At 40.3% G+C, this 18,622-nt stretch overlaps 1 protein-coding gene and 1 long non-coding RNA gene across 3 annotated transcripts in view; both read right to left on the bottom strand.

The window, feature by feature from the left end:
• The window catches only part of TNS3 (tensin 3), a 247,381-nt gene extending 238,879 nt beyond the window's left edge, over window positions 1–8,502 (bottom strand). Inside the window, exon 1 of one of the 2 annotated variants that reach the window (XM_084510046.1) lies at window positions 8,174–8,502. Coding sequence is in view for 1 of the 2 variants with exons in the window: in XM_084510042.1 (XP_084366168.1) it covers window positions 8,174–8,260 (87 nt within the window). In the remaining variant the exon portion in view is untranslated. The remainder of the gene's footprint in view (window positions 1–8,173) is intronic. The other variant, XM_084510042.1, reaches the window with a different exon arrangement.
• A 4,221-nt stretch (window positions 8,503–12,723) lies between these two features.
• LOC311432035 overlaps window positions 12,724–18,622 on the bottom strand; it is a 38,696-nt gene continuing 32,797 nt past the window's right edge. Inside the window, exon 4 of the long non-coding RNA XR_014689788.1 lies at window positions 12,724–13,402. This is a non-coding gene — a long non-coding RNA (uncharacterized lncRNA). The remainder of the gene's footprint in view (window positions 13,403–18,622) is intronic.

Below are 18,622 nucleotides of genomic sequence, written 5' to 3'. Positions count from 1 at the left end.
AACAATACTGTTAACCTTCTTAGCAACAAGCACACGTTCCTGACTCAAACACAATTTGGGATCCATGAGAACCCCCACACCATTTTCTGCCAAGCTGCTTTGCAGACAGGTGGTCACCAGCACATACTGGTGCATGAGGTTGCTCCTCCCCAGGTGCAGACTTTGTACTTCCCCTTGTTGAACTGCATGAAACTTTTGCCAGCCCATCCCTCTAGTCTTTCAGAGTCCCTCTGGATGGTGGCATGGCACTCCGGAACATCAGCCAATCCCTCTAGTTTTATCTGCAAATTTACCGAGTGTGCACTCTACCACATCACCCAGACTATTAATGAAGATCTTAAACATGACGGGACCCAGTATTGATCCCTGAGATACACTGCTAGTGACTAGCCTCCAACTAGGCTTTGCAGCACTGACCACTATTTTCTTGGTCAGCCAGTTTTTGATCTACCTCAAGTACTCCCTGAGCTAATTCTCTTCCAAACATACATCTTTCTTGCTCCAGCCTTTCCCCTGGTCCCTGAGATTCCTGAAGGCCAGTGTTGCCAGTAAAGACTGAGGCAAAGAAGGCATTCAGTACATCAGCTTTTTCCTTGTTTTGTGTAACCTGGTCTTCTATCTCATTCAAGCAATGTGCCCACATCATTTTCCCTTGACTTTTTTTTCTTCTTTTTTTGTCACCTACATACTTACAGAAGACCTTCTTTTTTTTTTTTTTTTTTGACATTCCTGACCAAATTCAATTCCATTTGTGCTTTAGCTTTCCTAACTTCCCCCTGTATGGTCAGACAATGTCTCTATATTCCTCCCATGCTATCTGCTCTTGCCTCCACCCTCTGTACGTTTCCTTTTTGTGAGTTTGGCCAGGAGCTACTTGCTCATCCACATAGGCCTCCTTGCATTTCTGCTCATTGGGATGGACCATTCTTGATCTTGGACGTGCTGATCCTTGAGTATCAACCAGCTTTCTTGGGCCCCTCTTTCCTCCAAGGCCTTATCCCATAGGATTCTTCCATACAGACCTCTGAAGAGATCGAAGTCTGCTCTCCTGAAGTCCAAAGTTGTGATATTGCTTTTCACCCTCCTCCCTGCCCTCAGGATCCTTAACTCCACCATCTTATGGTCACTGCAGCTAAGGTTACCTTTGACTTTCCCATTCCCAATAAGACCGTCCTTTTTGGTGAGGATGAGATCTATCACAGCACCTCCTCTCACTGGCTCCTCTATCACTTGGAGGAAGAATTTGTCACCAACACACTCCAGGAACCTCCTGATTGCTTATGTCCTGCTATGCTGTTGCTCCAGTAGCTATAAGGGTGCAGAAAGTTCCCCAGAGGCAACATGAGTTTGTTGCTGTGTGTCTGCAGGGGGCCTCATCTGCTTGCTCTACCTGGTCAGGTGGCCTGTAGAAAACTCCTACAATAATGTCCTCCCTTTAATCCTAATATGTAAACTCTCAGTCAGTTCCTCATCTATCCCCAGGAACAGCTCCTCCCCTTCCAGATATTCCTATGTATATCCTCTATTCACAAAGAAGACAACAGCCCATCCTTCCTGAAGAGTCTGTATCCTTTCATTGCAACACCTCAGTCATAGGAGCCATCCCGTCACATCTCTGTGACCTCAATAAGGTCATAGCCCTGCAAACATACACAAACCTCTAACATTCCCCATATTGAGCGTGTTAGTGTTAGGATCATAAGAGGTACACCCCAGCATGTTGTGTTCCTAGAAGTGAGTAACTGGCACCTAGTTCAAGCACCTGAGGTTGAGACACAGTTTTCTGATCCTCCGATGGCTAAAACAAGGTCCCATTTAGCTCTATCGAAATCAGTTGTTGCCTTGGCAAATTTAGACCAAGAAAATATTTCTGAATAAAGAAGATAAGCAAAGGCAATTGATAGAAAATTTCATTGAGAGATCCAACTACTGGAAGAAATAAAACAAAAAGAAGTCTAAGTTCCAGTATTCACTAAAGAACCATTTTTTTATTTTTCATGTGTTAATGCATGAAAAATCAGGGTTAAATATGTGCAAAAATCTATACCAGGATACATCACAGATAGTTTCACACCCAAGTATCATGGGAACAAGTAGACAAAGCAGGGGAAAAATGAGGGCAGTTGGTGAAAAAGCTGTTTTTGTAAGGACAGTTGAGAGAATGCAACGATGCAAAAGGAAATATCTAGTAGTTATATCCTGGGAGGAATATATAAGAGGTCATAATGACAGGTATTATTATGCTGGTTTGTCCCCCCACCCAGGGGGTGCTGGAATGTAGTTCTATGATGACCAGCACCAAGGGGATTAATGAGTAATGAATCCTACACATTCCTAAACTTTAATTGAGCCAAATAGTTAAATAATCTTTAAAACTTATTTAAAAAAAAAAAAATCATATGAGCATTTTATTGTATAAGAACAGGTTTAGAAATTGTTTAATGTTCAAGCGCTTTATTGAATTAAGAACTCTGCTGCCAGTGCTAGTACACTCAACCACGGCAGAATCATCAGAGATGGCTCCTTAACCTCTTATCTATGAAAAAAACAGAGAGAAGAAGGAGAGGAAACGCTGTTAATGTTTTACGTTTTCATGAGAGAGGATGGAACTGGTCCGGCACCAGTGGTACTCAAAAATTTATTAAAATCAGCAGGAGCTCTTTCTACTGTTGGAACCTGCACCAGGCCTGAGGAAAGGAAGAAGGACCAGATGGAATGAAGAAGAAAAAGGAAAAGGAGTATGAATCTCATTCCACATACCATAAAAGAACTGACATGTTTTGAATAACAATTATGATACTTTAACCATTGCTTTGGGTGATTACACAATTCCATCACTGTTATGCATTTTTAACTGAAAGTTTTGTGCAAATAAGCTACTTAATGAAGTGGTGAGGTGACAGAAAGTATTTAACCTCTCTGCTTTTAACCAGCTAGATTTGAAGCAGATTGCACCTACTTATAATCTACACATTAATTTCTCCCTCACTGTTCTCTTTGAGACTTTTATTCTATCAGAATTATGGATATTCAAAGGCTGTCCAAGACCTAGGAAACCTGTTTATTAAAATAGCCCACAGTACTGACAATGAGTTCTCTTTTAGAAGGATAAAATTTAGCATACATAGTCTGTGGGAAGTAACAATTCTGAAACTATAAAGCTGCAGCCATGCTCAAGCTAACCCACAAGCTCTAAGATAAATAAATAGATAAATGTTTTCTACTGTAAGCTTCATGGGAGAATTGTTCATCTTATGGTACATCAGTTGAGGGCATAACTGAGCAATTTGGGAAACTTTATCTTTTCTACTATTCACATAATAGCCTTCTAGAAGGAAAAAGTGGTTTAAGTTCTTCTTTATTTATCAGTTCCTCTAAGCAACTATTTTGTTAAGTTTTAAAGATGCCTTTTTTTCCCCTAAAAAACCTTTATTGCCCTCCTGCTGAAAATCACTATAAAACTGGATTGAAGTGACTGAAAACTATCTAGCTCATTTTCCAGATGACATCTCACAGCTGTCAAACAGAAGGCACGATACTGAAGTGAAGATGTAATTGCTTCCAGTAACAGACATTACAGTTCAGCATAACTTCACCTGTCTGAGACCACCTGGTAAACTCACTGATACAGCAATTAAAATTGCTCAATGTTTTTGAAATCCATTTTGTTTTCCCCTTTCTGGGTCATAAAAAATTATATATATATATATATGATGATAGACAACTTGCATTGAAAGAACCAGCCATTGTGTTGAAAAAACTTGAAACTAATTTCAGTCCCTACTGTTACATAGTCTGAATCAGAGAAGTTCTCATCTTCTCCAAGATTCTCATGTACTTAAAAATGTTTGCAACAGAGACACCATTATATGAATTAACCTAAGTGGCATGCAACCTGCACAGAAGATCTAACATTGGCAAAAAATATATTCTTAAGGATTCTTGTTTTATTCTTGACTTTTCTGTTGCATAAGAACATAAGAAAATGATGCTAAAGACATGTGAGCTTGTGAGCACTTTGGGTCCATGCTGTTATTTGCTTAGTGTTCAATCCAAAACTATTTAAAATATTTCTTCCTGGGAAGAACTAGTCTTCATGCTATTCTTCAGATCTGTACAAATAAGTATTTAATAGCAGAAGCCAGAAAACTGCTGGGAGAAGATGGACTGTTAATCTGTGTAATACTGGTGACTACACTAAGTAGTGTAGCATCCTCATATTTGCGTAATTTCACCCAGACAGAGATATTAAGATAAAATATGGAAGCCTACTGTACAGATAGGATAATATGGAAAACAGATGGTCTGAATGGATTTCCTTACTTTGCACAAGTGCCTTGATTTTGATGGTGACAGAGTTATATTTCTTCTTAAAGGCTTATAATGATGTTGTGTTCTGGACTTTTTTTTTTTTTTAATAAAATGGTACTGATAATATGCAGATGTTTTATTTGTTGCTGAGCAGTGCTTGCACAGAGTCAAGGACTTTTCTGCTTCTCATGCTACCATGCCAGCAACGAGGCTGGCACAAGATTGCACAAGAAGCTAGGAGGGGACAACTGACCCAAACCGACCAAAGGGAAATTCCATACCATACAACATCATGCTCAGCAATAAAAGCTGAGGTAAAGAAGGAGGAGAGGGGAAACTCTTTGAGTGATGGTGTTTGCCTTCCCAAGAAACCATGTTCCAGTTGGAATTGGGATTGGAAATGGCTGAATACCTGCCTGCTGGTGGAAACCAGCAAATGAACTCCTTCTTTTGCTTTGCTTGCATGTACAACTTTGGCTTTATCTAGTAAGCTGTCTTCATCTTAACCCACAAGTTCCCTTTTACCTGTCTAATTGTCTCCCCAGTCCCATCTGGGGAGAGCAAGCAAGCAGCTGTGTGATGTGTAGCTGCTTAGGAGGGTTAAACCACAATGAATGGAAATTCATTACTTAAAAAGTAATATGCTTCAGTGGAGAAGCACTAGGCTGAGAATCAGGAAACCTTAAGTCTTTTATGTTGCTTGCTGAGTAACTCTGAACAAGTCACCTTACTTCACTTTGCACTTCAGTTTTCACTGTTGTTTGTTAATACTAGATAGCAAGACTGATGCACTTTATAAAAAAAAAAAAAAAAAAAAAAAAAGAAAAAAAGAAAAAAAAGAGAGAGAGAAAGAGAGAGAGAAAACAGCAATGCAAAACACAGGCGTTCTGTACTGTAAAATGTTATAAGCTGTAAAAACACCAGTCCTTTAGTTGAAATGATCAGAAACTATGCAAACAAGTATCTATCTATCACACTCAACATCCCAAAAGCATGCCAAAAGTTGCTGCTCTGAAGTCTAACCTCACCAATGTCCCCAGGATTATACACAAGAAAAAATAAATTCAAAGATGCGGTTCAAAAGCAGAGATTAAGATAATGCATTTTCAGGTAACACTGGGATTTGCTCAGGAAGTATTGCCTAAAGAAACTGAGTTGGGGTGAATGCTGACATTCAGTCCTAACTCCAGTCCAGAAAGAACTGGGAATTCCATACATACTGTCACAGCAGCCCCTCACAAGAAGCTGACTAACCTCCCAAAAAGGAGACCTAACCAAAAGATATCATCTCAAACCTGTGGTATTAGTGCCAATTTTAGGTTAGCTTAATTTGATTTCAAGAGGAAAAAAATGCTTGTCCTGTATAATCATACTAGAAAAATCTATACCTCCTTCAAAAATACAAAGCAAACAAACAAGCACTTTCGAAAACAAAGTCATGAAGTCAAATTTATGTTATTTTCTCCTCAAATTGCATTAAGACTTCTTGGCATATTCTGAGGCAGTAAGCCTAATATCACAATTATTTCAACCACCCATCAGTAGGAAATCAGATAGCCTGTTGTATAATTAAATATCTTTGTGTTGGAAGACATCAAGAGAAATTCAGTAACATGGAAACATCATATTTTAAGCTGTTGTTTGTTGACTCCTTTTTCATGTTCCAGATGTAAAATAGAGCCAGTGATGTTAATACATCCTTCCCATATGTTTTCTGTTCCATAATAGGAACATAAATTGGAGCCTATGCCAGCTTTGTAGGCTACTCCATCATTTGAATTCATTTTATAATCAATCTTTTGAGAATTATTGGCTCAGCTTCCCCTATAATTCATACTAATTTTCGAATGATGAAATGTAATTGTTTTCAGAGGGGAAACACTTGATTTATGCTGATATATGAGAAAAGAATGCACACCATCTATTTAATTCAACTCAGTATTTTATTTAAATCTAATGTCTCTCTCCTCCTCCCAGCCTACCTACCTACCAATACCCATAACCTCCTAAAAATGGGTATCCCTATTGTCTGGTGCTAAGGAAAGTAAAACATCCTGATATCTAATCTAAATCTACCCTCTATTAGTTTGAAACCGTTACCTCTTGTCACTGCACTCCCTGATAAACAGTCCCTTCCCATCTTTCCTGTAGGCCCCTTTTAAGAACTGGGAGGCCACTGCACGCTCTCCCTGGAACCTTCTCTTCTCTAGGCTAAATAACCTTAACTTTCTCAACCTGTCTTCATAGGTGAGGTTCTCTAGCCCTTCAGTCATCCTCATGGCCAACCTCTGGACCTGCTCTAACGGTTCTATGTCCTTATGCTACAGGCCTCAGAGTTGAGCACAGTACTTCAGGTGGGATGTCACAAGAGCAGACAATCCTGGAATCCTGGTCCTAGCTGAGTGACAAATTAGTAATGTTCCTTCTAGCAAAGAATATTGCATGAAAATCCTAAAAAAAAAAAAAATGTCACTGATTTTTCTCCACATGACAATATTATGATTTTTAGGTTTAATATTAGGTTGGTAAGATCACAGTGTAATGGTTCTTTATCAAGAGATCACTAGAGATCATTGGATATGCTTTCAAATGGAATAAAGTTCCTTCTTCTAATTCTAATTGAAGGCAAAGAATACAGCCCTTTAAAAAGTCACTTGACTGGAACTGAATTCTAGCCATCTTACACCTCAGAGGAAAGCAATTCTGGCAGGAAAACACCAATATTTCCTTAGCAGCTTTTTATAATAAAATTGTTATTTGACGATCCTTGGTTTGAAACGTCAGACAAAAGAATGATGGAGATAGTTTCACAGAGCGTACAAGAAATAGTCAAAGGGGAACTGAAACCAGTAAAGATTATTTAATGCATGTATTCACACTTTACCATGTGTGTGGTATATTATTCATGAATTTCTGAAAAACTAATCCTAAAGCATTTCAACATGGTATGTTTTCAAAAGGGAATTGAAATGAGAGAAGATACTTAAGCACGTGAGAGGGAGACTACTATAGTATGCAGAGCCCAGTTAGCAAAAACATTGGAACATATGCTTAAAATTAAGTTAAATCTGTTGCTGAATTGATTTTTTTTAGAGGTAACTCAGAAGGAAATGCGTCAAACTTCAAAGGTCCGGAGGTTTGCTTAATAAACCAGAAATAGAGATGCCTGAATGCGCCTCTGGAATGAGTTGTGCGGTACTGAGACTCTCAGATAGTGCTCTACAGAGATTTCTGGTACTTTCAATTTGCAGTTGTGCCTGAGAGGCTACTATTTTGGCAGCTTCTCTGGTTTTGCCGAGTTATAAAATCAAAAGTAGCCTGTGACTTCAGATCAAATGGGTTTTAAACCAAAATTATTTAAAGTTGATTGAACTTTTCATACCCGTGTAAAGCTGGTAAACGTTCTTCAGGATCATCAACCCATCCTCAGTTTTGGACTTATCTTTTCCATAACTGCCCCAAAACGCCATTTAGGTGCACATTCCAGGACGATAGTGAACATTTACATCAGCGTGAACGCGAGCGCTTCCTCCGGTGTCACCAAGCGGCCGGTATCGCGACAGAGCAGCACTGCCGGACCAAGCTCTGCACGCTCAGTACCCGCTCCCAAACCACAAGGGCCACCAAGATGCTGCGTGCGCTCACCCAGGTGACTGCTACCACCCAAGTTACCCACCACCAGCGCCGGGAGGTGCGGAGCAGCCTCGGGCCGGCTCCCAGGGGCCAGCCCCGGAGCCCCGCGGCGGTGGCAGCCGCCTTCCCCCGGCCCCTCGAGCACGGCGCGGGGCGGGGGGGGGGGGACTGCAAAACCCGTCCCGATGCCCCTGCTCCTCGCAGCGGCTAGGAAGCAAACCCCGCGTACCTTCACCATCGTCTCGGCCTCTTGTGGGGGCGGTGGGCGGCGGGGCAGCGCGCTCCCTCGGCACGGCAGGCTCGCCCGGCCGCCCATGGGGCGCCCCCGCCGCCGCTCCTCGGCCGCCGGGCCCCTGCCCTGCGCTAACTTCGGGCTCCTCGCCCTCCGCCGGGAGCCATCGCCACCCCCGGCACCTGCTCGGCCGGCAGCTGGGTGTGCTGAGCCGGGTTGGCTGAGCCCGCTTTTTCCCCTCGGAGCTGCTCGCGGAGGTCCTTCCCTGCCTGCTTCCCCTTTTGTTGCCGGGCTCTAGGCTGACCACACCGTGCCCCCTCCGAGGCCAGGGGAGCAAATCAGAGCCGGTGCTGGCTGGAGCTGCGTCTCCAGCTGGGGAAACAGACTTCCCTTGCCTGGTGGGAGGGTTTTTTTTGGATCACTGAGTGGTATGGATACAATAACAAAGAAACTAATAACTCACGAAACAGACTGTTTAAGAGGGTGCGCCGTCTTTGTGAAGGAGAAAAGCGAACTTTCCAGCAATCTGTCACCAAGGCAAAGCTGATAGTGCCGAAGTAACTTGAGAGTGAAAAATAGGTATTTAAAGTCGACACTGAGAACGACTTAGAAAACAGAATTGCAGAAGGGGAGAACCTACAACAACGTCCCTCTTCTTTGTGTAATCTGCCTGCCAGCTAATTAATTAATTATTTCCTTTTAGTTTTTACCTAAAAAACTTATTTTTCCTGACTGCAAAAGGGTGCGTACTGCTAACAGGGCAGAAAGGGTAACCAACGATAACCATGGGATGGAAACACAGCACTGTAAGCTTAGAGATAGGTGCTCTCTTCCATCTTTGCCATAGATATTTGATATTCTGTGTAATATAGATTTGCAGAAGCGTGCTGTAATTTTGCACATTTTAATTCTCAGATCTCCAGCTACAGAAGAGACTGCTGCATTGTCAACAATGCTAAGAATCTGTAGCTCCCACCAGGACCTAAGGGTGTAACTCTGGATAACTCTTGCTACTGTAATTATGGATTGTGGGCAAAACTTTCATCTGTGTTCTCTATGGGTTTCTAAGTTTACTCCTCTGGAAAAAAAAAAAAAAAAAAAAAAAAAAAAAAAAAAAAAAGACCAAGTATAAGTCAGTGCTTCCTTGCTTCTCAGGGGTCCTGAGAAGTTCAAACCACATTTGCCTGATTCTCATGCTGTAAAAAGATGTCTGCAACAAAACAGCAGTGAGAGTTCAATATCTATTTCCATACATTTGAATTTCAGCCGCAGAATCTTAAAATAGATTTGGAGGAACTGGGTCGATCAGTTTTGTTTTTTTCTCAAGGAGTAAAAGAGATAAGAAGTCATTTTAAACATTTATGTGGCGATAACATCTGGCATGTTAGTCAAAACTATTTTATACAGATAAAAAGGAAAATAAGTTAAATTATTTTTAACTCTATTTTTATTTGTTTCTTCATCTTGGTTGTTCTGAGTACTTGGCCCCCGTTATGCAAAGCACTCTACTGATAGAGAGAGACTTAAGTCATTTTACTTCATAAAATGTGTTGCTCTTCTGCATGAAGGAAATGAAGGAAATCAAGTATATGCTTTCTAGTCTACACGGGGTCATTTCTAGGGTGTCAGCTCATTTTCACTGTATAAATCTTCTCGTGTTGTTCTGTTGTCCGTCCTCCCCCCTGCCTCCAATTGCTTAAACTCTGTGTTCAAAGAGCCTGAATGCAGAAATGGGTAAGTTCTGGAGGGCAAGGAATAGATTAGGGGAGAAAAGGTCACTGCACAGGAAGAGCTATTCTTAGATAACTTGAAGGTCTGATGTTCTCATATATGTTTTTCATTGAGAAGTCATTGTGAATGATGAGCTGTATTTGAAACATCCCAAACTGGCTGGTCATTATATGGGAAAGTGTATGTGTAGGTGACTTTTACAACCTAGTCAAAAGCAACCTCATCAAACTAGCAGTTGTACTGGCTTACCCGCTCCAAGGGAAGTTCATCCTGTGTTCATTGACTGATCCACAAATAAAAGGTTGGAAGAACTTAATTCAGTATTGTTAGTTTGACAGTATAGTAATAACTATTTGTAGGTCTGAAATCCCTCAGGAGAAAGTAAATGTTATACATCTGGAAATGCCAACCTCTTCTGAAAGAATTTTCACTGCTTTACCTTAATGGAATTGTCACTTCCATTGCTTTAGTGCTTCAACCCTATTTTTAATTACTGACGTCTTGCAAAGCTTAGCTAGTCAAGCCAGTGCTTCGCATGTCTCTTCTGCTTGTTCTGATTTAAAATAAACAAATAAACAAAAAACAGTATATTTTTGCTCAAAATCAAAGTGGAATCAAGTATCTAGTTTGTCCAAGCATTAGAAGGGGACAAGGTCATGCTTTCTGGTAGATAACATTAAGCTTATGGCTGTCTTGACTAGTGCCACCATCTCCTTTTGCACAAAGGTTCTTCAGCTCTGCAGTTCTTCGGTTCTGCAGCTGTACAGCTTGTCAGTTAATCTGGCACAGAGTTTTATTACACTTTATTTAACAGGGATACCAAACATCACTGTGGAACTCAAATAACAAGCTCCCTTCTGGATTAGTCCTTAACTCTGACACCCATGTACAAAAATATTCTGTGGTTATTTCTTTCTTTCATGATTAGAAGGAAATTTGTTCCACAAGATGGTGACCCTGTCCTTGACGTGTGAACATTCTCAATTTCCATTAATTGGAGTTCAATGAGCTCATTATCACAAACCAGAACCAGTGCAAGAAAAGGGTGTGTTTTTAAATAATATAGTAAATATGGTTTTATTTAAAGGAGTGGTAGGCGAGTATTAATGACCCATCATTTTTTGACTAAATGTGAAAGAAAGAAAAATTTTCCTTAAATGTTCAGTCCCACACCTTCTTCCATAATTGTTAGCAGTTAGAAAAGATAGGCTTCAGTCTTGTCACAAGCAAAACTAGAGAGAAGTTGGAGAGGAGTGTGGAGAAAGAAATAACAATAAGAATGCACAGACATGTAGTGGATTCAAATTAACCAAGTAACTCCAGCTGAGACATAGGTCACTTCATAATGACCACAGCCTGAGGCAAAGCTAACATCAAGTCTGCCATCAGCTCTCTGGGAAACGCACCAGTCTGGAGTCATTAATGAAATTATAGCCAGTTATTCAGCGCTAGAGGAATTACTTAGGTAATATGAGCATTCTCCTTATAGCGACATTATTTTTACTGAGCAATGTAAAAATGGCATTAATTTCATGACCCTGCTTCTATGTTGGAACATCAACAGAGAAAAATGGATTACAAAGCAGTTATTCAAAATTCCTTGAAGAGCCCAGGGAATTTTTAGCATTGTTGCACTGGAAACATGAGCAGCTCCTGCACACATTGTCAGGGTTGTACAGTTCTCAGCCTTCTGCTCTTCAAATGTTTAGCTTCCCTCTGTACTGAATGGTTTTGTTGTTCCAGTGTATGGCTGCCAAAAGATTCCCATTAGCCTTAGCAGTATGCGTTAAGGGACTGTATCTTGTTTTTCAGATTATCTGGACATAAAATATATATATATGTTTTCAGAAGAAAAATGGGAACCATTTCATTTTGCTAGGGCTGATAAAAAATAAGTATTAAGTAGGAGAGATCAATCAATGACAGCTTTGAACAGAGCTCAATCAACAATATTTTGTGAGAGCACTAATATATTGCATGTAATGCATAGTGCCTTAAATGGCACAGTCTAAAAGCCAAGCAAAAATTAGAAGAAATGAGCTCTTCTATAACTCTTCACATTTTTCAAAATCTACACAAACAGTACTGCTTGTCAGGAAACAGTATTGTAGGTAGTATCCAGTTCTAAAGACTGAAGAAGCTAAATAGTCTCTTCTCTAGAAGGCAAAATGGTACCTTAGATATGCTGAGCAGTACCTAGACCCTCTGACACCAGTGGCATGACAGAGATCATAGAATCAAAGAATGGTTTGGGTTGGAAGGAATCATCTAATTCCAACCCCCCTGCCATGGGCAGGGACACCTCCCACAAGGCCAGGTTGCTCAAAACCCCGTCCAGACTGGCCTTAAACACTTCCAGGGATGGGGCATCCACAGCTGCTCTGGCACTGTTCTGGTGTCTCAGCACACCCTGAGTGAAGAATTTCTTTGGAATATCTAATCTAAATCTAACCATCTTTAGTTTAAAACAATTAGTTGTTTTCTCTGATAAAACAGAGAAGTTCCTCTCCAGCTTTTCTGTAGACCACTTTAAGTGCCAGAAGGCCACTTACAAGGTCTACCTGGAGCCTTCTTTTCCCCATGTTGAATAACCCCAACTCCCTCAGCATGTCTTTGTAGGAGAGGTGCTCCAGCCCTCTGATCATCCTCATGGCCCTCCTCTGGACTCACTCTAATAGGTCCATGTCCTTCTTATATTGAGGACCTCAGAGCTGAACACAGTACTTCAGGTACTGAAAATTCAGTGATGTGACACACAAGCTCCAAATCTGATAGCTGTGTGTGAGCAGCACCAGTGCTAATAATTTTCCAGAATGTTTCTTTTTCATTATTTTTTATTATTTTTTCATTTTTTCCTGGGAAGGAATATAAGCATGCAGTTGAGGGAAAATCAGGTTTGTCACGTTTAATATTTCCAGACTCAGTGCAATAATCTTTTAATACTCACTTTTCACAGAACCACAGTGTGGCTGAGGTTGGAAGGGACCTCTGGAAGTCATCTGGTCCAACCCCTCCACCTTGCTCAACCAGGGCCACCTGTAGCCACTTGCCTAAGGTCATTTCCAGTCACCTTTTGAATAGCTCCAAGGAGGAAGATGCCACAACTTCTTCAGACAACTTGTGCCAGTGCTCATTTTCACAGAAAAAAAAAAAAAAAAAAAAAAGTTTCCTGATGCTCAGAGCATACCTCCTGTATTCCAGTTTGTGCCCATTGTCTCTTCTCCTTTCATCAGTTTCTACTGAAATGAGCCTGGCTCTGTCTTCTTTGCACACTGACATCAGTTATTTGTATATATTGACAAGTCCCCCCCTTAAGCATTCTCTTCTTGAGGCTAAATAGTACCAGTTCTCTCAGTCTTTCATCTTGTGTGAAATGCTTCAGTCTTCTCATCATCATCAGAGCCCTTTGCTGGACTCTCTCCAGTATGTCCACATCTCTCTTGTACTGCAGAGTGCAGAACTTGACACAGTACTCCAAGTGTGGCCTCACCAGGACTGTGTAGAAGGGAAAAATACCTCTGTCAACCTGATGGTGATACTTTGCCTCATGCAGCCCAGGATACCTTTAGCCTTCTTTGCTGGAAGTGTACATTGCTGGCTCATATTCAACTTCTTGTCTACCAGGGATCCCCAGGTACAAGGGGCCCCGATCATGTATTAGTGCCTCCTCTCTATGTACAGGATTTTGTGCTTCCCCTTGTTGAACTTCATGAAGTTCCTGTCATGGAACATGAGGTTCACTATTTCTCCAGCCTATCAAGATCCCTCCGGATGGCAGCATGACCCTCTGGTGTATCACCCACACCTCCCAGTATTGTGTCATCTCCAAACTTGTTGGGGGTACACTTTGCCTCATCATCGATATCATTAATGAAGACGTTAAACACAACTGGACCTAGTATTGGCCCCAGGGTACACTACTAGATACTGGCCTCCAAATAGACTCTGTGCCACTGATCACCACACTGTGGGCCCATCTATGCAGCCAGTTTTCAATCCTCCTGTCTTCTAGTCCCACCCATACTACAACAGGTCATTTGTGAGGATCTTATGGGAGGCAGTGTCAAAAGCCTTACTAAAATCCAGGTAGATAATAGTCACTACTCTCCTCTCATCTATCAGATCAGTCATTTCATTGTAGAAGCTTATTAATTTGGTCAAGCATGGCTGTCATGCTGGCTAGTCCTGATGATTTCCTTGTCATTCATGTTCCTTGGAAATGGTTTCCAGGATTAGGTGCTCCATCACCTTCACAGGGATCAAGGTGAGGGTGCTGCCTCTAATTCCTTGGGTCCTCCTTCTTGCTTGTTTTTGAAGATAGGGGTGACATTTGCTTTCTTCAGGCAGCTCTCCCAGTCACCATGGTAGTTTAAAACTTATCAAGAATGGCCTTGCAATGGCATGAGCTAGCTTCCTCAGCATTCATAGATGCGTCCCATCAGGGCCTATGTATATATCTCAACAAATGCAATTATATGCTAAACTGGTTGACTCTAGTACCAGCAACATTTTGTGTCATTAGCAGTACAGAGCTCTGCCATGGTGGGGCTGATACCCTGGCTATCCCACTCAGGTTCCAGCTATGAATACACTGTGAATGTGAAGGAGATGGAATAAAATAAGCCTGGTTCTCATCTTTAGAAACATACATGTGAACTATATATTTGAGCCAGAAATTGGAATGTTTCTCAAGACAATCATAGCCTCTTTAAATTGTCAAAATGTCTTTAATTTCTCTATTCCTCTAATAAATAACATTACAATTGAGATACTTTTTAAAAACTGTTCTGAGCTTTGTTTAGAAAAAGCTGTGTGAAAGCAATTTCCATCAAGAACAAAGAACTGTATCTCCATGATCCTGGGCCACAACTTGAGACCAGCATACGCAAATAAACTAATGCCTGTGGTTTGTTTTGGTGAAAGAACTGAACAAACTTCATATGTTGAAAAGAAACATTCCCTAGCCATTCTCTGATTTCTATTCCCTGTCTCCACTAAATTCTCCTTTTATACCTCAAAGATAAAACTTAACCAAAAGAATTTTCCCCCAAGGGGGCTGCAAAAGATGTCAATTATGCTGCTCTGCTATTCAGCTGAAAACACACACACACACACACAAACAAACCCACCTTCTCCTGCCCTGCCACCCCTGCTCTTTCACCCCAAGCCAAAAATGTGGGAGGTCGAGAAAAGAGAGACAGATGTGGCAGACTTAACAACCTCACTATGTCTGGGAAATAAAATGTAAATACATGTGTTTTATAGTTCCAGTATACGTGCCTGGAAACATTAGTAAGAAAAGGGGGCTATGCTAAACCATTTAAACTGTCCCCCATACAGTTATGTCCTTATTACTGCTTTGCACTCCATAACACTCCCACCCCAAAGAAAGCCTCACCCTGAAAGTAAATAAACTAAGAGCATTTTCTTTTATCAAAAGCCACTTTAGGGTGAGAGACACACATCAGAAAGAGAAAGAGAAAGACAAATGTCTGCATAAATCCTGAACTGAATGACAATTGTTTAGGTTTTTCTTTTCTAAATCAGCTTAGTTATTTGTTAAAATTAAGAACACCACTTAAAACTTTGTTATAATGATGAAAATATTAGGCTGTGATGGTACCTTGAAATTAAAGAAAAGTTTAAAGAGCCCAAACACATTACATAACTGTGCTAGATTTCCAACAAAAACATACAGCCGGCTAATGTCTGCAAAATTCCACGTTTTTTTAATATGCTCTGTGGGGCCAATTTAATATTTTCCAGACCCTTCCTCTCCTTGCTAAAAGAACAGCAGTGAAATACCAGGAAATGGTCTTCAGCTGCTGTAATGTTTTCATTTGCCCAGTGACAGAGCTTTTGAACTGTTCTCCAGCGCCTTTGCCCCAGCTTTCTGGTGTTTTTGGCATTCCAGGAGCTGGCAGGTGACTAAAACTTAATCTCTGTCAGGTCTTTATTACTCACAGCTAAAGTTCACTCTGCAGGTTACCTTTAGAAAAAAAGATGCATGCAGAGAACTGCTCTGCAAAACTGGGGACAGTCTGTACAAGCTCCTCCCTTAAAGAATCCAATAAACTTTCTTGCAAGTCTCTTTCCTTACTCCTAAACATAAGACCAAAACCACCTTTCCTCCTAAGCATATGATCAAAAACAGCAGTTCTCCTAAGCATATGAGGAAAAAAAATCCCCCAAACAATTGCTTTTATATACCGAAGGAAAAAGAAAAACTGTGTTTAATATCTTTATCCTGGTATTTTTAAACTGAAATATTTGGCCCTACTCTAAGGCATTTAGCTTTTATGGACTCCCATAGTTTGCTGATGAACAGGTGATGATGAATATGCAGATCCAGAGCAGCACCACTAATTGGCTCAAAAATGTGGGAAAAAATGCATAAAATATAGGAGGAAGATGAGAAAAATGAGATTTTGAAGTAAAACAGACGTGGCTTTTGGTGAACAAAGTATATACGTTAAATTGTAGGCCCCAAACTGCAAGCGCTCGTATCTGCATGTAATGTTGCTCTTGAAGTAGGAGCCAGTATTAGCTATAAGCAACAATGGTATTGGAAATTGTTTGCATATTCGCATATCTTTTGCAAAGATGTCAGCAGGCTTCTTGATGTGAACAGCAGAAAAGCCACAAACAACAGGTTCTGATTAACTATGAAGGCTGCAACCTTAACCTTTGAAAGGTTGCAATTTCTCTTTCAGTCACCTCAGAGTATAGCAGCAAGTTTGCCAGTGTTACTCTTTCTTTCTGCCAAATCCCTCTCAAGATTGATAGCTAAAGAGGCCAGGAGAGGCCATGCCTGCTCCAAACTTTGCCATCTTCGAATAAATCCCTGCTTGATGCCAAGTCATCACCTTTGTGTGATGTAGTGCTTAGGGACGTAGGTTAGTGGTGGGTTTGGTAGTGTTAGATAGTGGCTGGACTTGATTTTAAAGGTTGTTTCCAACCTAAATGATCCTATGATTCTGTCTTTCACTTTCCCAGAAAGAGAGATGGAGCAAAGAGATGCACCCTGAACCAAACACTGCACCCTCGTTAACTCATTCAGTTCTTTCTAGGGAACCAAACCAAGTGCCTAACACATTGACAGCAACGTACCCATGAAAACTAAATGTTTTTATGTGAATGCACATGGTAGCTCAAGGGATAAAACTTCTGCCCCCTCCAGTTTTAACCTTGCTTTTTCCCAATTTATAGTTTTGCATGTAAGTTCCTTTGACTCATGCAAACCACTGTGGTTGTATTGTTCCTCTATTCCATGTGCTCCTGAATTCTCCCACATCTCATGCTTGCCCAATGCAATATCAAAGAACTTTAATTGCAGAGAAAAAAAGCTCAAAATCAGTTGACTTAAGGACACCAAGAGACTATAGCAGGCTCTTAATTAAAGATGAATGCACTAAGCTAAAAGCAGCCTGTGACTTTTAGCTGTTTCAACATAGACAAATTTCTAGCACGGTTAATATGTTAGTGAGCAAGTTTTGCAGAAAATTTAGGAAAGCAATTGGGATATGCTTTGAAGTCACACAAACAAGCTCCTCACACCCCCATAATCCTAGAACTGCTAAAATCACATGACAGATCTGCAGCCTGAGGCATTTACCAACCCCTACTAGAGGACAAAAGCCAACAATGCTTTAGTTACTTTATTACCAACTATGCCATCAAAATTTCTAGGACATAATCAAACTTACATTGTATATATGTAACTCATTATTTCCTCTACTCGGTCTCACTACATTTGCCAGTTAGCAAAATGTTTAGGTTTTTTCATTTGTTGAATGTATGTAACTAAACAAGCAGGCTGTGTGAAGAATGATTTTTCATTCTCACATAAGCTAAATTTGAAATTCTAAAGGGTAAGTTCTAAATTCCAAATCAAGACAAAAACTGCTATGTTAAAAAAAAAAATCCATTAAAAAAAAATGTATACATCCTGTGGGATGGGTCTCCCAAAGCACTTTTTTTTTTTTTTTTTTTTTTCAGCAGAAATAAATACTGTATTTTGGTTTTGATTTCTTAATTCCAGATAGTATAGTCAATGCAAATGAGAAGTCACTTCAAAACTAAGAATTTAAAATGCTGAACTTTAATTCAGAAAAAAAAAAAAAAAAAAAAAAAAAGTTAGAACTGGAGTTATGAAATCAAAATTCCAGAGAAAATGAACTACTTTTATTAAGCAAAACTGAGAGCAAAACTGTGTTAAAGTTTTATCTTCTAACGCTGTACAGAATATTTCATTTCTTCCCTTAAAATTTTAAGAGTAAAAAGACAATAAAAATCATCAGTTGTAGGGGACCTACTTATTTGGGGGTGCGGGGGAGATTTTCTGCAGCCAGCCTGTGTCTACAGGTAAAACAAAGAAATAATTCAGATTGTGAAAGAATTTGAGGTTCTTTTGCCCAACTGGCATAAACCACAGGTGTTAATTTTCTTGAGAAGTCACGCCATAATTATAGCAATGCCACTGAGATCTGAGAAGTACAGCTGGTTGCAAGTGTCCATATACATCCCATAATATGTGTATTCCTATAATACATTTACATACGCATTTCATAATATGTACATTATATGTGTATAAATACATAATATAATACAATATTCCTGGCAGGCTTCATACTAGGGTGTCACATCTTGCATCCCTTGTTCCCCCAGAGGCTCACTGAAGTTTCATTGAAATGTAGAATGACCAGATTCTGAGTG

The sequence above is a fragment of the Aythya ferina genome, assembly GCF_964211825.1.
Source record: "Aythya ferina genome assembly, chromosome: 2".
NCBI lineage: Eukaryota > Metazoa > Chordata > Aves > Anseriformes > Anatidae > Aythya > Aythya ferina.
This window is presented reverse-complemented; position numbering and strand designations above follow the sequence as displayed.